Below are 27,641 nucleotides of genomic sequence, written 5' to 3' on the forward strand. Positions count from 1 at the left end.
GTTTTCATCACTATTTGTATCTTGTTTTGTTTATATGAAAACACTGAATACATTAAGTGAGAAATAAGTAGATTGCTAAGATCAAGCTAAAATACCACTTTAGGGGTCTGAACGTAAAGAGAACTTGTATTGCAAGAAAAACACTTAATAAGATATGAAACCTAATTAATTATGGGAAAACGTCCAAGGTGCACATAATTCAAGACTGCCTTTTTCCAGTCTGAGATATGTTGTTTCAGGAACAGTTAAATACCTTTTTAAAAGATAGAGAATATCCATATACTAGTATGATCAGTGTGATTTACTCATCTGATAACAAGAATTTAAGTCTAATGCAATTGTGTTTACATTTTGGGTAATGGCAATTAGTTTTCAAGGACTCAACTGAACTGCTGACTAACCAAAGACATTATTAGATTGAGGTTGCTTGAGATGCAGCCCTAAATTTTAGAAATAAAAAAAAATTCTCACATGGAAATAAAAACTATTTGAGTAGAGTCTCCCACAAGAAGTCAATAAAAAATCAAGTATTTGACTGGCTTGTATTTGGAAAAAGAAACAAAGCAGAACTCCACCAAAAATTACTACATACTGTAAATACACACACATACTCAATGCATATCACTACTTCTCAAAAAAACATGAGTAGTAAATGTTAAAACCTCAGAGAAAAAGATTCATTTATGTTTGTCACATATGGTGTTAATCATAATATTATGAAATTTTATAAAAATAATATACACTAAAATTAAGCTGTAGCTATAATTTACTATATGTGTTGTCTACTTATGTGAAAGCACTGCAATCCACTGTGAGTTATCCAAGCATGAATGTGCATTAGATTATCCTGCTGTACATTGGAATTAGCAAAAATTTCAAACACAAGTGAACTACTTCTAACAAGAGTTGGGTCTCGCTGCTTGCTGTTAAGGATGGACTGTACCTTTTGTTTCAATATATCCACTGGTGTTTGATGAGCTTTCAGCTTCTTGTTTTTAAGCAGGATTTTTCTTCTCAGTTGGCCAGGGGAAGGCAGCATGGGGTCATCAGAAAAGTCACTCTCAAATAAAAACTTTGTCACCAACTTATCTCCAAACACATTCTGAAATATCAAGAACAGGTGATATACTATGGAAAATCCCAGGGCACGTGCTTGGAATAACAGATGGCAGTGGACAGCCTACCTTGAAAATCTCGGCCATCTTGCGCTGCTGGGGCAGCGAGCAGTGGTTTTCTATGGAGATGATGACCGGCATGTCGGAGGTGATGAACGCGTTGCGATCGATGGCTTCCACCACCTCCTGCCAGAGAGAGAGGCCATTGAAAGAGCATGGCAGCATTCTGCAGCTCTCAGTTAACCTGCTGTTAGCTGAGAGGAGAGACATCTGCTTTCCTCTGTAAGAAGGAAGCCACTCTGTGCTTTCAAAGCAAGCTGGCATCTTGTTACAACACAAGTGGTAACACCTACTTTTGTTACTTAGGTACCAACAAAAAGACAGAAAATTACACTACATATACTACAAAAACTAACTTGAAAGCATATTTACTGCTGAGAATTTAATGTCTGGCATAATCTATAGCTTATAATCTATTAGAATTTAGCCCATTAGAATATGTATTTTTCTAGTAGGCAATTTTTCCCCTTTGTTACAGAAAAAATAACTTCTCTTTTTTTTTGTTTCTACATGCAATTACCAGCATACCTTAAAAGAGATCTTTGTAGTAAGAGTGTGCCCATGATAAATGATAGGCATCCCATCATCACCATCCCAGCAATCCAATTCTACACTTCTGCAGCCTTGTAAAAGAACCTATAATGCAATTGAACAGTGTAAGCACATCTAAGCCACAGTATCATGCCATCACAGCAGAAGACAGACATTGCAGAGCTGAATGAAAGTCCAGTGATTCAGCAAAATTGCTGGAAAGAACAATCTCTGTGAACAGCCCATGGAATGTACAGTCCCCAGCTAACTGCATTCCCTAACTGAATCCCTTATTTCCCATTGAAAAAGACTGGAAAAATTAAGCAAAGCATGTATGATCTTGAGAGAATTACAATAAAGCTTGGAAATTCATGGTATCATACAGGATACATGGAATCTGTTTGCAGAAGGTGGTTCTTATTGTACAGCTTGATTTTCTGAGAGAGAGCCATTCCCATATTTCTACCTGCAGAAACAGCTATAGAGCAACATGGCAATTTATTTCAGGTTGTTCCCATGACAGCTTATGGAGAAAGCACCTGCAGTTTGTTTGCTGGTGGTTTTTCTTTTTTGTCATTATTAATTTTATAAATAAAAGATAGTCTGAAGTCTTAAGAAACTTCTATGAGGATAGTTAAAATGGAAATGAGATAGTTAAAGCGGAAATAATCTTAATCAATTATACTAAGCTATTTACAGTCATCAATTCATTAATTAATTTATTTAATTATTCATTTATTTATTTTAGAAAGCCATTGCTAGAAAAACCAATGAAGGAAGCAAAGAGGAAAGATGAAGGAAGAGATGAGTTAACCCATCTTTTGGTAGCCCAGCTTATTATTGTGCTCAGTATTTAGCATGCCTGTCATCTGTACTACAAGTTAATATTTTACTGAATAGAAAGATCCCAAGAATTAAAACCATTTCCAGTAAAACCATTCATGAACAAAGAAAAAATTACTTCTACTCAAAACCTGAATAATGTGATTTCAGACTTTTGTGTCCATAGCTGGCACTCCACCACTTCTGTGAGAGCCAGACACACTGAGCCAGAACAAAGTGCCCCTTCAGCTGGCAACAAGTACTTGAGGGACGGGAAGAAGCTTTTCTTCGTCATGCAAACTTTGAAGGCAGTTGATCTCTATCTCACTTCCCATCTACTACCAACACATTACTAAGATCACTGTGCAGTGCTACTACGGGAACCTCTGCAATTGCATTACTCAGTGCATTCATGCTATTCAGGATTTCCTAACACAGCCTCACCTCTCTGTCTACAGCCCCAGGAGAAGGAGCACATGGGACACCAGATGAGTCCATTCTCAGTGGTGAGTCATTAACTCTCAGCATAATGAAAACACTTCTGCCAGTTTGATGCTTTCTCCAGCATTTTGTAAACACACAAACATATATATATATATATATATATAAATACAGAACTGAAAGCCCAAGGGAGAAATTGTTCCTTTCCTCATCAGCACCAATCAGACATAAAGTCTAAAAACTGTATAAAATTCCTAGAAGTAACATTTTTAGTAATAGTTCTATTTGAAATTTGTCTTTGCAGTGCAATATGTACAGTATCTCAGTAGTCTTTCTGACATCTGAATGAACTAAAATATTAGATCAGTCTTTCCTGTGGGAAAGTCTAATTTTAGTAGGGTGGGTCAGACTGACTGGTGTCTAAATGCTATGAATCTCAAACTAAACCCATTTTTTTGCTTCAGAAAAGGCATTTGAGCACAACTGTGCTTACAGGCAGCTTTCCCACACATCATGTTTTCCAACGTTTTGCAAGCAGGGGTTTAGGACATTTAGATTTTCAAAGCAAAAAGGTCATGTTCCTGAAACTTGCCAGTAAAACAAACAAGTTCATGCTGAAAGCTACACAACAATCTAATCCTGCATACCTGGCTGTAGAGCTCCACTGAGGACTCCCCTTTAAGCTGATGGCCAGTAAGGTAAGTATTATGTGAGGATTCTATGTAGTAATATGAAAGAGGATAGTGCAAGTCCTCAGCATTCTCCTGTGATTCATCATTTTTGGAGGCAAAGTTGTCTTTATCCATCAAAAATCTAGAAGTGAGAAGATGTGAGGAAATTTTATGCTGTGATGAGCACTTTGTGACTCTCCAAGAAACATCAATACACTGGTATCATCTTAAGAGATATATATATACATACACAGATACATATCATACATATATACACACACACACATATATATTTTTTTAAATATATATATATATATACACACATATATAAATGAGTACGTAGGTAATTACCTTGCAAATCCTTCAAAAGATAGCAGCCCCTGCTGGCACATGTTCACACTAGGTTCAAATTTCTAAGAGGAGGAAGAAATCAAAGACATATATAATAACAATTCTTAGACACGTCTTTGTCGTGTTTTTATATGTAGTCTTCTCATAGCACAAAACAGTATTTAAACACAGTCTTTTTGTGGATAAAGTAATCAGGTGCCTGCAAACTGTGTCTTACAAATCACTACACAAACATACTAAAACCATAATCATAAATCAAAGAATCATTCAGGTTGAAAGGGATGTTGGGAGATCACCTAATCCAACCTCCTGTTCAAAGCTGAGACAGCAATTAAATTGAAATTAAGAAAGATTTATGATCAGGTGTCCTACTCCTATCTAGTATGCTTAAATACAACCTAACACCATCTCAACAAGAGTTGTGATATTCCAGCTTGAAGTTTCTTTAGAATTTCTGTCCTTTAAACTCTGCAATTCTATCTTACATGTTGATAGTTATATATAGTTTTTAGCCTTTGTTAACTGTTAAACGGGGGCTTAGTTTTGGAGTATATTAATTATGCATGGAGGTATTTGGAGGAATAAAAATTTTTCTACACACTTTCTAAAATCTTCAGCCATGGTACATAAGGGACTAAAACGGCCATGTTTGCTCTGGAAAATGTTTTTACAATAAGACAAAAATATGTGGAAATGGTGCTTTTTAAAGCTCCAAAGTAAGATTATGCTCAATCAAATGTGGTCCCTGACAAAGAAAAAAATAAAAGAATTGTCATGAATACTTTTCCTAGGTGGTGACATCCCTTCCCTGCTAAAGTACTCATTGCTAATAAAACTATTTATTTGCATTTTTTAAATGGATATATTTATGGACATCCATACAATCTTCTGGCCCAAAATAAAGATAATATTAAATTTTAAATTCAAGCAAACTGTAGAGACAATAACAGTGTGAAAGGAGACACCCACACAGATTCTATTCTGAAAAACACACAACATTAATGGAGAAAATGGAAGTAACAGCTCTAGTAAAAAAGAAATGCAAGACATTTGTATTACAGACCTGGATAATACTGAGGATTTCATCATAGGTGCAGTGTTCTCCTTGGCAATTCACTAGGAAGTCGTTCAGCTGCTGAATTCCTACTCCAAATACTCCCAGTGATGTGCTTTCAACTCCAGTGCCATTGGTTACGATGCTGGCAGCAGCAATAGCATCAGATATTTGCCTCTGGTTGTCTGATAGCTGCTGCCTGCTCTTAATGAACAAACCAAGGTCTGAAACATTTCTAGTCAACAAATCTTAAAAGAAAAATGAGGAAATAAAAATATAAGCTAAACAATTATGTGTATTACATATCCTGTATAGAATATAATCTAGTATGCAATACACACAAGTATCTCACTGGGTGTTTTAGCAATAAATTAGAACAAAATCATCTTGTTTCTACCCACTAATAAAAGAGAGGGCATTAAGTATGCATGTGAGCAGACTACAAGTGTCCAATTACTCTGAACAAAATCCTGGAACCTTTAACATGGATCCACAGTCTCCTACACACCCAGGATTCTCCTGCTCCCTGTCACCACCACAAACAGCCTCAAAGCCTCTCCTTCACTGTGTGCAACCCACACCCTTCCTGTTCAATCACCCTTTATCTTTTTCCAGTTTCATATGCCAATTGTTCTGCACCCTCCCCACAAGCTGCTTGGCAAAAAGACTGTTTTATTTACATGTGGCCAAAGTCCTAGACTTAGATTATAGTAACTGAGGAATGTAAAGGGGGACAGAGGCTTCCTTCCCCTCTATCCCACATAAAGCAGATCCACTAGGAAAGCAGATAAGAAAAAACAGCCAAATGGGACACAGGGCACAGCCTCCTCCTTTCTCCTCCCTATATTTGCTCAGTGTTTTAGCTCTTCCAGGGCTCCTGCAACCTGCACAGATCCCTGGGCTCAGCCATTGAGCAACAAGTTTTATTCCTCTACTATTACCAGTTACAAATATATCTGGCTAATGGAAAACTGGAATACTTTCCCTTCCCTTCATTTTTGTCTTATATCCTGCTAACTAGGTATTAGTGCAGGCATGGCAGCAGACCTCTACTTAAACTTGTAACTGATAAGGAGACTGACTGAAACACAATTTATTAAGGCAAATAACTGAAGCTGCTTAGCAGTCTAACAATTGCATTTTTCTCTTTAACAAACCTAAATCAGGCTGGAATCCACTGCTATTTTCATCAATCTTCAAATTAGTATAAAGTGGAGCAGGCTCTAAGCCAGATCGATTGCAAGGCACAGCATAAACATCAAAAAGGTCTTTCAGATCCTTGCGGCTACGGACACTGCAAAAAGAGTGGAAAAGTTCAGTTTTTGCTCTTTTATAAACTTGGAAGAAGGAAATTAGTATAGAAAAAAAAAATCTTTTACCTGAAAGATTTGAAGAGCTCTACAAATTCCACAAATGTCATGTTACTATCAGATACCATGAAGTTCTGAAATCCCTTCATTCCTCCTTTGACACGGCCATGCCAGCTACTGCTGCTCCATGTGCTAAATCAAAAAAAGACTGCTCTAGTTTGGTTACATTAAACTTCTACTTAACTGAAATTTTATGCATTAGTCTATTAACAGTTCATTTGTGCTCTCCTTAATTAATTTATTACCAATATCTGGAAGAAGCAAATAAAGCACCATCTTATAAGATGCATAATGATGTTTTTTACCTTCTTGGTTTATAGCATCTCTTTTTTTTCTTCAAGACAACTGCAAACTTTATTAGAATGAATAATGTATATTATGCAATTTAAAACTTTCATGTGGAAAAAGGCCTGATGCACATGGCACAATGAAAGCACTTATTTTCCCTTTAAAGAAAGCAATGCCCGTATTCTTGTAATGCAGGCTGTGTATAAGGTTCATTGAAGATGAAATAATAAAACAGATTGTTCTGTAACTGCAGTCATTAATCTAAGTTGTGCAGCTGAACAACATTTTTGAAGTAGAACCAGCACATTTCCAAAAGTTGCATCCCAAAATCTTTAGGCTTCACTCTAGTTAGTACAGCTAGGCCTTACTTGAGCAGTATGAACAAGTCCTTAGTGAACCACATGGAGTAACTTGCAATGAGGGGCTGAGCTCTTGAGCCCCTTCCTGGGCCTAAGCACCAATGAACACACATTATAGGAATGGGATCTGCCAACAACAGCATCCTGAAAAGGGCAGGATCTAAGCAACAACACAAATATCAAGAACTATCTAGTTTGAACCATATTTAACTGCACAAGTTACAGTATTTCCTTCAAAATATCAGACCACATGTCAGATTTTATTGCTCTGTAATGTTCAAATATACAGATCCATTCTTCTACGAATTTTGCCATCAGGCTCAGTACAAATAGTTCAGACAGCTGTGATGGAAAAACAGGACCAGCTTGTTCTCCAGCATTCCTAAGGACATGCCTGCAAGCAGGTGACTTTCTACATAAATAGCTGGACCAGATTCCTGAGTTTACTCCTGGCATGGGATGGATGCATGCAATTGAAAACCAAATGTGATTTAACAGTATTAAAAATATCATCTATTTTAGTTGATAATATTCAATTTGTTTGATATCACTATGGAAAGTACTGACATACTGCATAAAACTTTTTTAGCTAAAATAATTCCCAGCATTTTTATAAGACAGGAAAAATAAACCATGATGAGGAAAGCCTCTGGATTCCAGAAAACAGATTGGAACTGCAGAGTACCAAATTGGAGACCAAGAGCAAAAGAAAATGCTAACCATTTCACCCGATCTGATCACTAAAGATTATCTTCCAGAGTAACGGGAAATCAGTAAAAACAAAAGGTTTAAAAAAAAAGCCAAAACCCCCAAGAAAACTCAACCGTCACCAACAACCGAAATTGCAATTAGTAGCAGTCTGGATTGACTGCTGAGCAAGGAGGTTTACTCTCCCTTCCCAGAAAAGCCCCCATCTCTAGTTTTCCATATCCTGTCTTCCATGTCCCAATAGCCTCACCAACCATCCTCCTGCTTCCTCGACCTTACAAGTGGCACTAGATTTCCCAGGGACTTGGAAATTCATCAGATGACCATCTGCTTTCAAGGAATGACAAAAGCAGCTGCAAGCTACCTGTGTTCAGAATAAAACTCTCTCCAGTGCTCCAAATTTCTTAATGGATCATGAAAACTGGGTCAAGATAATGGGTAAAACATGTAAATCTATTCTGAGGAAGACTCCTTCAGGACATGATGATGAAACAGCCATAAGGTACATCCAGAGTGAGTTCTATCACAAAGGGTCTCCATAGCAAACTTGGGACTGCTCTGCAAAGTGATGCTGTGGAGGTGCCAGACAACTCTGCCACGGAAAACCTGTGATAACTGGGGGAGGTCCACAGTGCTTAGCTACGCACAGATCCATGCAGAAACCCAGCCCTGAGAGGATTTAAAGGAACATTAGCTGTCCTTTTCCAGGGAATGCGAGTTCTCCACTGAACCTTTTAATCTAATTTAAAGACAGCAATTATTTTGGCGTAAAAGCAAAAGGCAGATTTGCAAAACACAGAATAATTTCTCAGAGATTGTAAAGCATTATTTCTTCAGTTCAATGTAAAAGAAAGCTGTTCTCACCCTTACCAAAAAACAAAAACTGCTTACCAAGACAAATCCAAGTTTGTGAATGACAATGAAAAACCAAAGGAACACAGAGGCTCACAAAGCAGTGTTAACCCAACCACACGTTCACAGGTGAGTCTACTACTCACACCTGTAGCCAAATCCAACTATTTTAAGTATAAATACAATCCCCAAGAAACACACAACCAAAACCATTGCACAAGACATGTCTCTACAAATATAATGTTCTATCAGCAGCAGTAATCTCTTCCATTGTTTACTGTTGCTCTCGTGGAACCTCCAAGATTCATACTCATAATGATATTTCAGCATTCCTTTTCCAGAAGGGCGCTGGAAAGTCTCTGTTGAGACTGTCTTCTTGTATGTCATAAAGTACTGTCCACATCCCTGACATATTATTAATACTGTAATTACTACTTCCATCACCATTAGTATCTACAGCATTAATATAATAGTGCAGTCTGTTACTGCACATAGTGCAACAGCATAACCTTTTACACTGCCTAAGTGGCACAAAAATGATGAATGTTCAAGAAAAAGAGGCCTATAAGAGAAAGATTCCAAATTGGTTCCTCTATTTCCCAAGACAGTACTACAGTCATCACCAGGAATGTCAGTAAAGGTTATTGCTCCCTCAGGTATAAATTATTTGTGCTGAGAAACCTCAGAACTTCAGTTCACACATCTATAACATTTCTGTTGATTTTCACTATACAGAAAATGCCTATAACCATGTTTTGGAGACAATTTGGAGAAAGAGTTAAACTGTATTTGTGTAGTTTTGGAACAGCATTCCAATCTGCTTCTGTAACAGATATAAACTGAAACATGCTGCTCAGGGACTTGCTAAAAAGCCATCCTCAGATTCATGGCATTTCAGCTTAAATGTCTTGTGTTCTTCTACAATGTGTTTTAGATGTCTACAAAAAAGCTAATATAATTTCTGGTGCTGTTTTTGTCAGATTTTGCCAGTTGGGCAACTATCCCACATTAGATAATAAATAAGTAACAGTAGATTATTTTCTTTTTAAATCAAAGCATGGATTTTGCCCTTACCTAGACTGACTTTTGCTTGATGATATTACAGGAGAGGAGACTGGTCTTGCTGGTGAAGATGATGTAGCTCCTAAGTTGGGAGATCCAGATGCTGTCAGAGAGTGAGCTCTTCTTGATGGCAAGTTGTTAGATGGAGAAGCATTAATAATAATATTTTGATCTAAGGAGAAAACAAAAATTTCATCACAATTGCAACATCTATCAACAATAAAAATGCTTTTGTCCAGGAGACCTATATGAAAATTAATTAAAACATAGTAAGACGCTAGCAGGATTCTAGCTTTGTCCCAAAACAGTTAAAAAGTATGTATTGAACAGCATTTACGAATGTATTTTATCTGAATAGAAAGGGAATGCTACAGAAACTAAATTAAAGAACAATCATGAACAACTAAAGAAATGAATTTCAGAGTTCACAGATTTGGAGTTTCAACTGCACAAGTAGCTTTATAAGTTTATTTTTAACACTACAGAAAATGTCTGCATAAAAAGGCTTTGAGCAAAACCCTGATAGATTTTTAAGTACTGAAGCAATGTATTTACCTGGTTCTTCTTGTTCATCAATATCTTGAGGATCTGAACCACTTCTATTACGATATTCCTTACAGCTTTTTGCCTTCCGAGTTGCCATTTCATCATCAGTGGCCTCTCCACTTTCACCCTACAAATAATGAGCATCATAATAAACATCTCAAACCCACTACTTCCATTTCATTTCAGTACAACCTGTAACAAAACCATGAGATAAATCAGCTATTCCTTATGAAACAGACTCCTGTGAGGCCAATAAAGGTAGAAAAGAGACAACTTAAACAGATACATAGCATGGGACCATTAGGTGTTACCTCAGGTTGACATCACACAGATTATGACAATGATTGTGCCTTTCTAGAATGTTGCAGCTGGTTTTACACAATTTCTCTGCTGCACTGGAGCCCTAAAGAGGATGGATCTTGTAATTTGAGAATCTTTATACCTGACCACTAGAAAATGTGGGTAGTGTAGAGGTGCTTGTCTTGCATCTTCCTCTCTCCTGCCTACTGCGGAAAGCAGTTTTGTCCAGGAAAAGAAGAGACTGCCAGACTAGGTCATGTTTCTGTCACCCACACAAGATAAAATGGATGCTAATGCAATGTGGAATAACTATGGTAGTGTTTTTCAAAATATGAAAACAAAAAGGATTAAAAAAAAATTACACCAACCTCCAGATACCACTTTGCATGTTAAGATTTTTATCACCACCCTTATTTTATCTTTATACTGAGGTAGCACCTAAAGGTTGCAAGAAGATTCTGTCCCATTCTGCTAGCCCTGGCACCTACATATCCTAACAATGCTGCAAGCACGAGAAAAGAACAAACTAATGGAAAATAATAATCCTCAAACCTGAAATGACAATAAACAGTGTTAAAATCATCATCATCTAACTTCATTTCTCTGGTTCAGAACACAGCTACACAGTGACTGCAAGAAGGAAACAAAACACACAAATAACAGAATATTCTACCCTGATGAGTACTTTCTTCTTTTTCTTAGCTGTGCTGATTCCCAGAGTGTTGTTTCTCTGCACATTGGGCTTCTCAGTGCTTTTGGTGAGAGATCCTGTGCCTGTGCTTCTTGCACTCCATCGTCTGCCTCCAAAGAGCTCAACAGCCTGAGCCAAGGTTGGGCCTTCAAACCTTCCATCCTCCTACAAAGATTCTCAGCATTAACAAAACAAGGAGAAGAAGGACACATTTTAAAGCAATAATATAGATCTCTGAGGAACCAATGAAAGAAACATCAAAAGGAGACAATTTTTGATTTTTGAGTGAATTCCCCAGGTTATTTTACTGCTTTAGGGATGTTTTTGGCTCTATTACCACTCTTTTTTTTTGTGCCCTTCTTAAGTACAGTCATTGCTTTTTTCTTTAATAAAATACTTATTCCAAAACTCTAAACATATGAAGAGCTTTGTAAGAAAAAAAAAAATTAACTTCAGTGTATTGAAAACTTGCAAAGTTTGATATAACCTTGTGAGGAGAAGCAGATCTGCTTAATCCACATTACAAAGCTGGAGATTTAGTGTTAATCTTTAATTTAATCTTACTTATGATGGAAACAAATTGCATTACATTAAGCTGTTGATACCTTTGGACTTTTGCATAGAGAATCACAGCATCGTTTACCTGGTAAAGGCTGACATACTGTTTCCGTAGCCACTGCAGTCTTTGATCAGGGAATCGCCTCATTTTTCTTACAGCTTTAGTCAATTCCAGCAATCCATCATACAGCATTCTGGCAGTGTATTTTGGAGCAACAAAGTGCAGCAACTTATTATCAGTAGTCTGAAGTCCATAAAGTAGTGTTATACCATTTTCTTCAAGGGACATATTGCAAAGCTTATTTTGAACACACACAGTGTGCATATCAATGCCCGAGTGTCCCATATATACAGCCTTGGCTGAAAACAAGTCCAAAAAGCCTTCCACCAGTCCAGTATTACCAATAAACTGGTATTTACCAAGCTCAGCAGTATTGCCCAGCACACTCAGTTTTGCCTTAGCATTTGCTGGGCAAACTGTTGTGGGTTTTGTCCAAGTCAAAGTACTATTGTCAGGCTGGAGCTGAAGAAAGCAACGAGCTGAGAGATGTGTGTCCTGGTCGTAATGAATGACGGTTGCCCCTTGCTGCATGAACTGATGGACGTCAGCCCTGATGGACAACACATACCAGGGAATGAGTTCTATCCCATGGCAGAAAGCCTTTTGCTGCTCTTCTGTTGAACTTGTGTCCCATTCTTTCAACTGCTCAAATATGTCACTTTCAGAATCTGAAAGGTCTCCGATGAGAAATCTGCACGTGAGCAAAGATGAGAGATTATGTTTAGTGATACATGTGCTGATTTATGCGATGCTTGATGAATATTTTTTCTGCTGCAGTTTAAATAAATGGAATACTATCAACACCATATAATTGGGACTTACAGGAACTTGTGTAGTGTTTGAAGAATTACAATTTATGTTATTGCAATTTTGCATCAATTAAGAGATGCTGTTACAATTACTTATAACTCCTGAAACAATATGATTATATTTTCTTAGAACCTTCCAAACTTTGCATTAATAATAAAAATTGTCCGATTGGTTCTTAAGGCCAAGTGATACCAGTTTCTAAATCCACTGTGTAAGACTGCTTCAGCTGAAATATTAAGTGCCATATGGGGAAACTGTTAGCAGGATATAGTACATTTCAGACAGGACTTCTAATCTCTCTTCTATTACTGATTTAATGTGCAGACCTTTCACATTATATAATATTCTGATTAACACTAGTAAAATACTGGTTAAAATACATACCTTCCTCATAAGAATGCACAAAGAATTTTATCAGATACTTTCCATAAGAAACTTTATTTTACTTAAGGAAAATATTAACATAAAACTTGTATGCAGCAACCAAAATGTCTGACATATTTTGCCAAAATTAGAAACAGTTGATACAGAGCAACAATATTGAGCTAACAGAAGAAGTAGTTAAAATGAAATGTCTTCCCTGCAGAAGCTTCTAACATGTATGAATGCACAAATGTTCAGTGTTTGGGTACTTCAGTGAACATAAACAAGGACAAACTGTTCTATGTACAACAGAACTAATGAAGAACATTTTCCTAAGGATATCCAGGCAATAAAATACAAACCATCTTCCTCTACATATCTTTCAAGATATCTTGTCCTAATGCCCTCTTTACTTCCCCTTCCTAGCACCACAGTGCTCCCAGTTCCTGTCCCTTACCTACCAACTAAGCCAAAGATGACTCATGCTGTGTTTCCAAGTCACATACACCATCTCCCCCAGTGCTAAGCAGCACAGATAACCATCAGCTTTTCCTCAAACTCTCCTCTACCTAGATGACAAATTAATCTGAATTTTCCCTTATTCCAGACAGCAATGATTCCTCTATGAATTTATTAATGGGTGAGATCTCTGTCTCTTCACCAAATTTATAAAAAAGTGGCAAATAGGTTAATGTTTTATTCCTTGTGGTGAAGGGACTGACAAAATAACTGCATCAGTCTTAAGTGTAGCTTTGTTTCTTTAAGAAATATTCCTACAAATAAAGGTCATGTGTTTTAACTGAGCTGATATAAAGTGTCTTACTAGATTCTTACTAGACACATGTAAATTGAAATATTTATCTTTATTATATAAAATTACATTTTAAAATGAAACAAACAACTGAAGCAGCTCCTTCTCCCCTTTTCCCTCAAAACAATCAAACAAGTCTCTGTAGAAATGCTGTAACATGTATTCAGAGAGCAGCTGTGCATGGCTGGAGGAGTCTATCACAGCAGAGACAGAAGTGGCATAGCTTTGTTTATGCCTTGTTTCACATGTTGCAGGCTGCAGATTAAAATGTACAAGAAGCAGGTAAACCAAGCACACACACATATCCACACACAGAAATGGAGCCTCTGACATGAGCTGCCAAAAGCGACACCGCTGCCAGTTACTGAGAGCACTTACAGAGCCTGGGCTGGACCAGGGGCTTTCTTTACATGTGCTGCCCTGAGAGGCAAGGAAATGAAAAGATAAAGGAAACAGTGACACAAATTGCAGTTTTAGAGGAGAAAACTGCAAGGTATACAAAAAGAAAAAAAAAATGAGGCTTTCCCCTATTATTTTATATGTTATTTACTGTAATTGGAAAAGTTTAAAAGTGAAGATAAGATCAGGCTAATGAAGCAATGATTCAAAGTAAGGAGTATCTTCACAGGTCACTTAATAATTAAAAATTCCATTAAAAATCTATTTCAAATTTGGTTGGTTTTCTTTTTCATTTTCCTGCATACCTTTATTTTTTTAAAAAATTCATTAATCGTCAGAACAGAGTTCTAAGAAAGATTAATTTTGATATTAATCTAGCATGTAGAGAAATCCAGGGCAATAAGATGGGTCACTGACTACAGAGTGGTAGAGCTTATTTGCTAACGCAACTAGGAAAGTAATTATACCCACTGCCCACCGATTTTATTAGATGCCTTTCATTTTCAAATCAAATTAACCTACCAGCTTTGGTGCGTTCACGTTCCACAATACTAATCCAAATCATCAAAAGAAAAACTAATTGAAAATCTTTCTTACAATTATAAAGTAATGAGAAATATGTTATGCAGTGTATTTTTCTGCCTTTATGACCACAATGCTACAATTATCAGATAATGCATCATTATTATATAATTTGGATTTTATAACACTGTATGCAAATATGACAGGTCTTACAAGAAAGAGAACTAAATTTCTTCCTTAGAAATGGGAATGCTCATGGGAATAAAAATAAACCAAACATAGCCCCCATACAAGTACAACAGAACATGGCCCTTCTGCCTTCAGCAATTTGCTCCTGTGCTTCACCCAGTTCTTTGCATGCCCAGGAAAGACATGGCAAGTGAATAAGGAACTTCCAAAGCCTGTGAGACACTCAAGTTAAATCGGCACTTTCAGAACTATTCTCCTACAAGTATTTTACTGTTAAAATCAGTATTTACTGCATCAGAAGTACAGACACTCATAACTGAGTAGTTAGTAGCCTGAACCAGGAAACACGACTTTAATTACCTATCAGCAATCTTGTTCATTTAAACTTTAAATTTTCATTTCAGATTCACACTGTGTTTTTTAAAAAACTGAATTCCTACTTTAGTTTGGAGTGCAACTCACTAGATTACATTTATGAATAAAGGGTAATTTACCAAGAAATTATTTCATAAAGATATAAAAAAAGGAACTCCATTTAATTTCTATTTTGTTAATCCAAGTGAAGTGTTTATATGCCTCACTTATTTGCCATTTGAACTGTGATTTGCAAGTTGATTTTAAAGCATATTAATTAGCAAAAAAATAATTCCTGGAAGAAAGTATTAGTACTTGAAAGTATTACTTGAAGTATGTCAAGAGATAGCATACGTGGGCAGAGAATTGGGTCTGTCTTTCTTGGCTTAATCCAGTGCACCACTTCCCAGAAGCAACTAAAGCCAGATGTGAATAATTCTATTAGAAAGCATTCTTTCAGGAAATAACGATTATTTATTTGAAATGAAATTTAGAATTACATGTTAATGAAATAAATGCATTTTAAACAGGAAGATAGCAGTTGCCTCTCAGGCAACTGTTTATTAGATTTAATGTTTAAGTAGCTGAAGTAAGTTGGATAGTTCTGAACATATTGATATTTCTGACACACATTATCAGTAAAATAGCTCAAGCAGTGACTTAAGCATGTTTTTATGCAAGCCCTCGTGTAATTTTCCAGTGCTTCACCTCAGAGCAGTAAAGTTCTGTTACTTAATTTGAAGTTAGTTTAACACAGTTACTTAGTCGAAAGCTGACCTGACCCACCTATGTCTACATGGGCTTTGCAATGAAACTTCTCTGCAAAGCAACATTCTGGAAGATCATGTGATGTCCTAAACTTTGCATTTGCTGTTATTTCATGCTGGTAACTAGTACAGTCTTCAAGAGTGGTCTTCAAAGTGAAATCAGATTACTGAACACTGGGCTTTTTTTACACAGGGCACAATGAAGTAAACTTCTTGGCAAAATAGCAGGACTACAGCAACCTGAAAATTCAAAATATGTACTCACACATGAATGTTTCCTGACAAAACTGAAACCCCTCAAAGTAACATGTCCTTAAAAGAAGAAGTCTTTTGAAGGATAATAAATCCTTTTTTTGAAGGGGCCAGAACACTGCCTGAGCATGCAGAATATAATGTTCTGAGCTCTGATAACAAATATGTCCTGGTGCTATTCCTGTCGCTAGAGATCAAAATTGTAATTGTAACTGTAGATTTTTAAAGCTCTCTGTGTAAGACAAAAAGGATTTACCCTTATCATGAGAGGAAGTAATTACATCATGAGGGAAAATATAGCTATACAGAGAGTTTCCAAGCAGTTGAATATCAGGGGAGAAAAGTTCTGAACTGGAAATAGATAAATACAAGGAAAGATGTCAAAGTTGCTCTTATTTCTAAAGGCAAGCCTTGGTAAAAGAAAATCAAAGACTAAAATGATGATATGTAGATGTGGTGTAAATAAAATGAGACCTACTGGTAGCGGTTTTTGTCCTTCAAGGAGTTTTTCCTTGAACTGCTCCCTTCACTGAGGTTATCTTCACCCTCCTCAGACTCCAAACTGCGATTGCAGCTCCGGATTGTTTGGAAGATATTGTTTGTTGTTGATTCTTTTTCTGGATTATTTAAACCATCTTGGCCTACTCGTTGTAAGAAATTATCTTGTCCACTGTAATCTGAAACAAACTATAGAGATATCTAAAAGATTAGTACAGTTACAAGTAGAATGTTGTGTCATCTACTTCTCACTATAGAAATTTTTACTATTAAGAATATTTAGTGTATATTTCCTAATTGCTTCCCATGGGATTTTGTGCCTACTTGCAACCCAAAACAAACCAAATAATTTCATAAATCAAGTAATTCAAGTTAAAGTAACTGCTGAAAACTTAAAAAAAGCCTCAGTTTTTAATGTTTCATCTAACAGGGGCATTTTTCTTTTCAAACTACAATAATAAAACTCCTAAGAATAGTTTCTTTCCATAGATGAAAAGCTTGATTTGCTGAGCTTCTAAATTATGTTTTTAAGAAACTGCAAACTTCTAATTCCCAGTGAATTAAGTGGAAGGTCAGAGTATTTAGCAGAAAATAATTACACATTTCAGGCCTTACATACTTATTTAATCCAAAGTATAAACAAGATCCTTTATTACTAATGCTGATTTCTCAGTACTCTGATATTGAACCAGGTGGAAACAACCAAATCTAAATTGCTAAGAAACTATGGGAATTAAATTGAGGTCCATGTAAGTGACCAGTCCAGTAACAGTCTGGTTTAGAAACTTTAATTTGATGATGCCTGTGTGTAAGATTATGTAAAATAAAGCACTGGCTAAGAACATAACTTCTTAGAATATTTGTCTCATTTACCTCTAGTGTTTCATCCTGGGAGTTATATCGTGGACAGAGTCTGATGAGGCTTGATGCTCCATCCAAAACTTCACAGAGCTCTTTTAAAAATACACCACAGAAAGGAACAACTTTACAGCCTGGAATATTGAGTGCCCGGTTGACCACTTTCCTGTATTCAGATGATGACTCATGTTGTGCCATAGCATCCTTAAGACTTCGCATGGTTTCGATATCAGACTGGTCCATAAATTGCCACATTTTTAAAACTTTTCTTGACCTATTGCAAGAAGAGATCACAAAATTTATTTTAAAAATTTAAACAACTTAACTTCAAGTCCAACACCTGCAGCATATATATAATAGAGGAAATTATAATTGCTCAGAAATTAATGAATGAAATCAAGACCATTATTTTTATAAAAATTCCCCCCTTTGAATTATCAAAGAACAAAACTAAAAATGAGAAACTAGCAGTCTGATCTACTGGAGCAGTATTTCACATTTTAATAAAAGCCCAGCTGCATAAAACATACCAGCAGTCTTTCTAACATTTTTCTTGTGTCATTGCCTAAAATTTCTACAGGCCCATAAAGAAATAAGAAAAGACTGAAGAAACAGCATAAAGATAAATCAGAGTGTTTCTTACAAATTCCTTCAGCTATATTATGAACAATCCATAAAGTAAGCAAAACTTGGAGGGTTTTAATTAAATTTATTTTGTAAAATTTACATTGATTTCTTCCCCAATTCGCTCACAATTATTTACTTCCACAGAAATAAGGAAATCAGGACCATGTTCAAGCTCTCAGGCAGCAGTGCAGAGCTGTAGTTGAAAAGAAATTCTGATGTCCAACAGAAATAGCTCCAAAGACTATGAGTACCTCTGGGAGTTCTCTTACCTTCTGAGCTGTATGTCTATGTAATCACATGGCCTTTCTTCCCACCCCTGACCTCAGACATGCCAAAAGATCCAAAGATACACTTACAGTAGACTGCCCTTAACCCCACTTCCCATCCCTGTCCCAGAAATGCTGCTCATCAGCATTAGCCTTCCTCTCCTTTCTCTCCTGTGCTGTGCAGATGCATTAGAGACAAAATCAAGCCCTTAAATGCCCTTGCATTTTCCCTTATAACTTACATGGTTAGAGACTGTGGATGTATTCTGCTGAAATATTCTCCCCATGCCTATAAGTGTTCCAAAAGAGCTTTATATACCAAAACCATAAACAAACAGCTCAGTGAGATCCTTACTAGACCACAAAGAACAGCAACGCAAACACTTTAGAGCTTTGTTACACAAACATGTTATACAACAAGGGTCAAAGCCAAGAGATGGGAAACTTGATCTTAACTCTTCCCTGTTCAGTGCCATTTGCTGCCCTGTGAACTGCCAGTGCTAAGGCACTGCCCTGCTGCTACCCTGGCCCTACAGGAGCCTGTCATTCCAGAGGAAAGCACACACTGAGCTGTCTTTGAGCCCCTACTCTCTCCTCCTTGAGATAATGCAAGTCCTTCTAAATAAGACCACAACAGCATGAGATCCCAACATCAGTCTGTATAAGTAAATCAGAGAGGTTAAAAACAGATTTGGCTGTTTGGTCTTTTTGTGGGTTTCCTGTCATTTTTCAGGTAGTTTCTTTTTTACAGTTGAGACTGATCCTTTTAGAGCATCACCATGATCATGTTTCACTTACATTCTGGAGACTCCAACCCCAAGTTACATTAGTTGGAGCTTAGTAGATAAACGACAACTTCTTTCCCGTCTTTTTTTTACATTTTTAAAAATTTCTGTTAAAAAAAGAAAAACGTTTTCTAATGCAACGTATTCAGCATGCACCAGGAAAACTGATGGAGTCTTCAGAGCATTTGAGAAAAAAAGAGTTTAGCATGCTTCATTTTTCAAAAAGGGATTACTAGAAAGTCACAGCATGAGATGATGTGGCTTAGCCATGGATTTTTGTTCAGTTTCATTGTTCTCCAGAGACATCTGCTTAACAGAAGCTGCAATGTAATCTATCACTGAAAAGCCATTAAAAAAAAAAGAGTTGCCAGTACCTTAGCCCTGCCAGGAATTCCATTACAGCATTGTAGTTGCCCATATTCCAGCAGCATTTTGCCACATGTACTAAGTATGAGAAGACTTCTCGTTTCTCCTCCATAGAACCTGCAGTCAGGATCAGCCAGGTAACCCACGAGCTCACCTGGTAAAACCAAGCAGACAGTATGGTCAGCCAAAGCAATGTCCCTTGGAGCATTCATGCATACTTGACAGATAACGTGGGTTTGTTTGGTTTCTTCCATCAGGAGAGTATCAGTCAAAATTCCACTTACACACTCATAGCCAGATGACATATGCATTGTAAACACAACCTACACAGTGACATTCACATTACAACAGTTCAATCATTAACTAGTCTAGAGAAACTTTTATTAAACAAAAAACTACTGCATCTTAATCTGCAGTATAATTTCTCATTTACATGGCTTATAGATCTCAGCCCCACATAACCCTTGTTAACAATATGAACAAAAAAAGTTGCTAAACTGGATTTTTTTTGGTTTTGGTTTTGGTTAATTTCATAAAACTAGATGCATTTAATGCATAATTTTGCTAATTCCTATATGCACTGAACATTTCAGATAATTTGCATTATCTGTTTGTAAGATCACAAACTAATTAAATAAAAAGAAATCCCATTTTCCAAAGTGTGGCCATACTACCAACTTTTCTTTGGTAATTAATTAATGCCGGAATCAGAAATCAACTTAGTACAAGATTCTTTAAGATGTATTTAAACAAATAAAAATCAACCCTTCATATTATCAGTGTGCAGATTCTCTTTCCAGTTTATGTTCCCATAACATCCATAAAAAGTAGCTATGTTTCACATGGAAAACTAATTTAAACCAACTGTTTCTTTTTACAATATGACTCCCTGGAGGCTTGATTTTTGTCATTGTGTAAACACTTAGGAGGCAATAAACGTGATTTGTTTACTGACACTGTGTTCCATTCTTTGGTCATGAAGGACTCAAGTGTTTATAGATAATATCAGTGTGAAGAGAGGCTTATAAAAATTAGGAAACGCTAGTTCACCCCTCAGGGTCCCCCCCTCAGGAGCCATAGACTTATTTTAAAAACCAAGCATGTGAAATAAAATGTAAATGCATTAGTACTAACAGGAAAATAACCCCACTGAAAATATATAGGGCTTCTATTTATGCAAGTCTATACAGGCTCAGCGTTCTGAGCCACCCGCTCCTGAAGGAGGAAAATCAAAGCCTACAGAGAATCGAAGTGACTATTTAACCTGTCTGAGGGCAACATCAGTCAAGAACAATAAATAAGAAATGTCCATATGAGAAGAAAAGTCATACTCCCTATATAGAAAAAAAAATCACACTTTTAAGACTGAAATCTTGAGATTCATTTGCTGGGGACATACTCAGGAGTGAGGACAGTGACTATGGGGATGCTGTAATAGGTTGTGTGCATCAGGGGCAGCACACTAACCACTGCAGCAGCTCAGAATGAGAATCTGAATTCATCTAAAATTTTATTTGATGTGTTCATTTAGTTACTCCAAAAATATAAAAACCCAATCAACAAAGAAGTAAACACCTGAAGAGCATGAAGGTATGGAAAATATAAACCACCATGCCACTGCATGGCACAGGGGTCAAATGAGGGCAAAACCTGAATAAAAGGTAATAAAATAAATCCATTAAAAAATCAAAAAGTGTGAAACAGAACAGTCAAATCTGTGGCACAGATTTTTGTATGCTGGAATAAAGTGACATATTATTTTTGGATATTATTCTCATTTTCCAGAAATGGCTGTGTTAGGGAATGCAACTGCTAAACATGCAACCTCACAAAAAAAAATAATATCTGTTTGCTTTGAAATACCAAATGTGGCAATGACTTGATTAATATGGTTTTAGAAATTTTAAAGAATCATATAATTTCAAACAGATATGTTTTAATCTAAGGTAGTAAAGATGTAATGATCAGGAAAAAACAGTATCAAAATTGAGAAATAATGTCTGAAAAGGCAACTGACTTCAAACTCTCCAGTAAAAGGAAACCTTTAAACTAGGGTAGCCACATGTTGAAATTCTATTTAATAGAGAGTTTAAGACCGCTATAAACAGCACGATGAACTTTTACAATCTGTAAACACAAACAAAAAACTCTAAAGGGCAGCATGGGTGAGCCTTTGAAGACTTGAGATACTGTATAATGTGTAAGAGCAAAAGAAGGGTACAAAAGGCACCATGAAGTTCATGCTCACTCCTCCTGCAGAACAATAGAGGAGTAGAAAACATTTTAAAAAATCTTTCACTAAACAAGAAAAAAAAGTGTCTGAATCTCTTCATTTTAAAATAGAACAGGCAAAGGCAGATATAACAGATTGGGCAGAATCAGAGGACAGAAGTGAGCATCTGAAGACACAAACCACTCCTGAGAAATAATGAACATGCCTGCTTTAGAAATGTTGGTATTTTAATTTTTCCTGGAGACCAGGAACAGATGGTATTTAAGAAATAACAAATGTATCAATTTTTCATTGAAATAGGAGTTCAGAAGTGGGTTTCCTCAGATGCTCTCTGTGTACAGCTGAGCTAGATGCACCTCACACAAAAGCAGAGATGATCTCTATAGGTACTTATTTCTTTGTGGCAATAGAATTCACCTGGAAGCTGAATTCAGAATCCTATTTTTTCCACTTTGGCAAGCAATTAGCACAGACATTATTTTGATGTGGCACAATTTCTCTGCCACTAAACCCGGAGGTTTTCTAGCGAGGGAAGAGAGCAAAGGGAAGCTCCACCCTGGCAAGCTCTGACTTCTGGACACTCCAGCCAAGTGGATACAGAACAGCACCTCCTCTTGCAGCACTTCCCTCTTGGTTGGCTTGCAGAGCCATGTCCCCAGCTGCACCACAGCCGAGGAACACCTGGCCTGAGGATGAAGCACCATCAGCTGCCTTGCTACCAAGCTGCATTGACATCAGCACAAGAGCTTCAGGGCTCAGGCAGAGCCTGAGCACACACAGCACATCCCAGCCAACAACTGCACAGGAGTAGCCTTGCCAAGGAGATCAAAATACATTGCAAGTGTTTGTCAGAGAGAGCAGTAAAACTTTTTGGACTAAGTTTTTGTGTTGGACAGCACTTTAACATCAGATCACAATCCACGTTTCAACACAGTAATCATTATTTCTTCAGTTTACTTTTTTTTTCACACTTACATAGTTCTGTTTATGGAACTCATTTTAAGCTCCCTTCAGTACAGAAATCATCACAGCAAACCTATAATTAGATTTCCGCTGCACTGCTGATGAGTCTGAAAAGCATGAGAAAATGTATCCTGGCTTTGTTACGATAACCCACATGATTGAAAGACACAAGAAAAGTAATAAATTAACGCACAATCCACTTAAACAACTTGATAATAACATCAGTCTTTTCATTCAGGATAAAAATTAGTGTCTTTCAGGATTACTGGACACTAATATTAAGTACTAAACAAGCAAAATTGAATAGATGTTTGCTTAAGATTTAAATATTTTCTGGTGCTCTAATAGAAGCACTAACAACATTGAGCCAGATTAAGTTCAGATACATAGAAAGTACCCTCATTTGCAAAGTTTATGAGATGTAGGAATCTTCACAAATCTGAATCTGAGCACACAAAACCTGTACCTGATGTCTTGGCAATGCAAGCTATACTGAGTAGTATGTACTACAATTTGTAGTACAAAAATATCTGTACAGTTTCATGTTTTTTACCATCTCTTCTATTTTAACTGCACCAAAATCTGTTCAATAACTAATCTAACTAATTTTTTTAGAAGTTTTTTGGCTTATCTTACTTTGATCAAAGACTTCAAGTAAATTCAGGTTTGCTATTGCTAATGTATTTGGGAAAGGCCTATTTTTACTCAGTGTTAATTTTTTTTTTTTAGTTTTAAACATGGGAAATATATATCAGTCACTAAAAATGTAAAAGGAACCTATGTTTTTGATTACCTAATTGTTGAACTACCACTGATTTCAAGTCAAACCTATATGCAGGCAAAAATCTACCAATAATTCAGGGGCAGGATACAGCTTATTACTGAGGGTCAGCTGCTTTTAATAATAAAACATGAAGGACACGAAAGAGACACTCCTGATGGAATTTGATCCTCAAGTTATGGTACATGACCTTAAATCTCTGTACAAGTGCAACCTACAGGACTGTTTATCATTCACTCTATGGGAACCTTGCTCCATGTAGTACACAGGAAGGAACAGCATTTAATGAATACTGAATTATTAACTGAATCCCTAAATTTGCCATGGATTTTCTTCACTCATTCTCTTATTTCAGTCTTCTAATACTCAAGATTATGATAATTCATCTATATATATATATATATATATATATATATACACATGAATATATATATATTCATTTATATTTATATAAGTTCTTTACCATCCTCTATATAGCTCCTAGAGAATGTATTATGTGATTTTTTTTAAATAGGAATTAACTTTTTTTAAAGTTAATTATATTAACTTAATGTTATATTTTATGAGAATGTAAATGTAGTGGTGCTTTGAGGGAGGAAATTATGAACAATTTCCAGTTGCAGTGTTTTATCATCTGTAGTGTTTTACACGCATTTTGCCAGCACTTCAGTTTGTAAAACTTTTACAGCAATTCCCAAGCTACATACTTCAGTGGGTGATGCTACATGGAAGAAATTATGTCTTCTATATTTATATTACATTTTTAGGAACTTCATAATACTTGAGAGATGCAGCTTTCAGAGGTGAAATTACTAAACACAGCTGCCTGCCTGAAGTTTAACAATTATCGTTGCTAGCAAGTAAAACAAAATCTTCTGGTTTACCACACAGTAAGATTACAGTGCATGCATTCTTTAACTCCTACCATAAATTAGCCATGGATATCTTTCTATAACAAATTGTAGTTGATTTAAATGCTGCCTACACTGGAGTAAGAAAACAAGAAACTTTAATACTGACAAAATAAAATATGTGTATGAAAAGTCTCTGCATACAGAACAAGAAGATAACTTTTAAGGTACCCAAAGGATAAGCATGGCAATCAAACCCATTTAACCAAGTCATTCTGGTTTTAGTAATTTTGTTTAATAAAAATCAAGAAATTTGAGTAAAATCTGAAGAACATGAGTAATAACCTTTATCAGATATCATACGGTAATCGTGGCAAGAGGGAAAACCATTATTTTGTTTAAAAGCAGAATTCTTAGTGCATCAGGACAGTCCAGTTTCTCCCTTTAAAAAACAATTATTAAAAAACCCTAGCAGTATGCAGCATTAGCACTAATAGCTGACTGCAGTGAGCTCCTCTGCACTGCTAACTGTGCACAAACCTGTCAGTGCATATTGATGAATAGCTGTGTATATATTTATACACAGTTCTATGTATAAAACAGAACTGGATTTTTTTACATGGGTTTCACTGAGGTTTAATTATTAATTTTTTTTAGCTTTTGGCATAATATGCAAGATAATTTTCAGATGCATTTTTAATAGCTGAATACTTTAAATTGCATATCTTATTAACAGATGGTTTACTTTACATGCTTGTGCGAAATATAACATTACAGAGAACATTTACCATTTAAAATCTGATTAAACACTATTCCAAACAAGGACTGGAAAGAGTTTGATATTTGTACAAACACAATCTTTTAAAAAGCATTATGCAAACCCATTTAGGCATTGCAAAAAAATGCTGAACTAAGAGACAGACTGCAATATTTATTTACATTCCATTATTTCAGTAAAATGATATGTCTCTGTTTCACTAGTGAGGTTTAAATTTGTATTTTGAATGAACAATGAAATAACCTTACAAAATTTAACCATTAAAAATAAAACTAACATCACTAAGTGTCCTACGTAACCATATTTTAATTAACTTTATTGATTTTAAGAATGATTTAGTAAGTGATGAACCCACTCCAGTAGCAGGGCTATACTGACACTGTTCAAACTTTTTTTATCTTTTTAGCTTATTTTTTGGCAACCATATCTTTCAAAAAATCACTTTATGCATTTGACTTCTGATTTTGCATTTTCAGGTCAGCAGCGGGACTAACATCAGTCAGCTGTCTGAATGACCTTCCAGTCTGGTGCAACTTTCAATCTAAGAGCCCACAATTGCTCTGTTCACATATGTCAGCATGGAAAAATGAATGTTTCACTTTGTTTAAAGTTTTATTGGTTTTCTTTTACTTGAAGCTTAAACCAGAAACATCAAGCTACAAGAGACTCTTTTCATGTTTATATAAAGCAATGATTGAAATTATTCTAAATGCTTACATACACATAAAGGTTTACAACATGTGCATTGTGCTAGTGTCTCTGTGGTCACTTTGCTGGTAACAGGCAGAAGGGTGGTTGGGAGTCAGTCATAAAGGTGCAAGAGCCTGGGGGGGCAAAGAGACAGAAAAAGAAACAGAAGTCCAGGAAGACCGTGGCACATGACACTGAGGAAGGAGCACATGTCACTTCATGTAAAGAGGCAGGGTAAACTCATGTCATACAAGGACCAGAGAAAAGAACTAAATCAAGAAGAGAAAGGCACAGTAGGCAACAAGGAGAGATAACAAAAAATATGTTACAGTTGTTAGGGTCCTAAAGCTCAGGTACCTAAAATACTTAGGTACCATTTTCCTATCTTCCCAGCTGCCAGAGCTCTGCTAACTCTGCAGAATCTCAACATTTTCTTCCTACAGTTTTACACCCTTGAAAACTAAACTTCTTATAGCCAGAGCAGAGAAAGAGCATTTCTGCTCCATCAGAGCAAAAAAATATATTACTACTACTACTGAGTGCACAGTCTTAGAGACTTAGAGCCAATAGTTTTGTAAAGGTAGATGTTACTGTATTTCACACTAATCCTCCCACACTACCCACTAATTCAGAATCAGCTTTTAATTACATTTAGTAACAGGAAAGAATATCTGTCTTTAGCTTGGTCTAGAGTCTTGCTCTGACGAGATTCTAAGATCAATTGGATATTATTAGCAGCAAATGAAGTATGAGCTGTGTCCCACCAATGAGTACATGTTGTGCCCAAGGCTCCACTATTATGCAATTACATTTTTAATCAAACCTTAAAGACTACAGACTTTATTTATAGCTGGTGATACTGAATGCACGTAGCCCAAAATCTACAGGATTGACTGTCATTTTACACAAGTTTTATAGTGTTCCTCCTTAATATGTATTGTCAGAAAAAAATACTAGAAAGTATACTGCTTTATGAAAATTACTCTAAATAATATAATTATTATTTAACAGAAAAATGACATGGAATTGTTTTTCCCCATCATGTATCAGAAGCCTGTCATCCTAAAAGTAATTTTGGCTCCCACATTATAAATACACTTCAGTATTTCTATAGGGAATGCCAAAAAAATCAGCAAGTGCTCACTGAGTTTTGCCAACAAAATCATGACTCTTTGTGCAAGAATTTTCTTTCCATTTATAAACAAAGACATTTTGAGAGTTCACGCTCGTGATTGGCTATGGCAACTGATATACTCCACCATAAGACAAAGCATATAGCAAACCAGTGATTTATTACAAGCAGTAAATATTTTACAGTAACTCCATTTAAACATATAACATCTATGTTTTTAAAAATGTATTCCAGATTATACTTCAAATAATCTATTGCACTAAATACCAAAGAATCTGTTCACTGAATATTTGGGAATTAATTCAAATTATATAAAAACTATTTTGTACAATTACCAAACAAGGAACGCTAGACAACAAAAACTGCAAAGTCACAAACCTCCAAGACTAAAAGATAATGCTGACTATTTTACCAAAAGGCAACTTTAATGCTAAAATTGTCATTGATATGGAACAGACTCAGTCATTTCTGACGAGACTTCTTCAGGACCCACTTGCTTTTCAATC

At 36.1% G+C, this 27,641-nt stretch overlaps 1 protein-coding gene across 5 annotated transcripts in view; it reads right to left on the reverse strand.

The window, feature by feature from the left end:
- Window positions 1–27,641, reverse strand: part of PLCE1 (phospholipase C epsilon 1) — a 115,560-nt gene that overhangs the window by 22,596 nt on the left and 65,323 nt on the right. For 3 of the 5 annotated variants that reach the window (XM_068197660.1, XM_068197656.1, XM_068197657.1), the window contains exons 4-19: window positions 19,716–19,861; window positions 17,679–17,937; window positions 16,786–16,994; window positions 14,203–14,244; window positions 11,865–12,531; window positions 11,204–11,386; window positions 10,240–10,357; window positions 9,697–9,856; window positions 6,425–6,547; window positions 6,203–6,339; window positions 5,055–5,293; window positions 3,992–4,053; window positions 3,617–3,782; window positions 1,704–1,811; window positions 1,185–1,301; window positions 944–1,102 (exon numbers count right to left, since the gene is read on the reverse strand). In XM_068197660.1, coding sequence (XP_068053761.1) covers window positions 944–1,102; window positions 1,185–1,301; window positions 1,704–1,811; window positions 3,617–3,782; window positions 3,992–4,053; window positions 5,055–5,293; window positions 6,203–6,339; window positions 6,425–6,547; window positions 9,697–9,856; window positions 10,240–10,357; window positions 11,204–11,386; window positions 11,865–12,531; window positions 14,203–14,244; window positions 16,786–16,994; window positions 17,679–17,937; window positions 19,716–19,861 — 2,895 coding nt within the window. The remainder of the gene's footprint in view (window positions 1–943; window positions 1,103–1,184; window positions 1,302–1,703; window positions 1,812–3,616; window positions 3,783–3,991; window positions 4,054–5,054; window positions 5,294–6,202; window positions 6,340–6,424; window positions 6,548–9,696; window positions 9,857–10,239; window positions 10,358–11,203; window positions 11,387–11,864; window positions 12,532–14,202; window positions 14,245–16,785; window positions 16,995–17,678; window positions 17,938–19,715; window positions 19,862–27,641) is intronic. The other 2 variants (XM_068197659.1, XM_068197658.1) reach the window with 1 other exon arrangement.

This window comes from Anomalospiza imberbis, chromosome 8 (genome assembly GCF_031753505.1).
Source record: "Anomalospiza imberbis isolate Cuckoo-Finch-1a 21T00152 chromosome 8, ASM3175350v1, whole genome shotgun sequence".
In the NCBI taxonomy this organism is placed as follows: Eukaryota; Metazoa; Chordata; class Aves; order Passeriformes; family Viduidae; genus Anomalospiza; species Anomalospiza imberbis.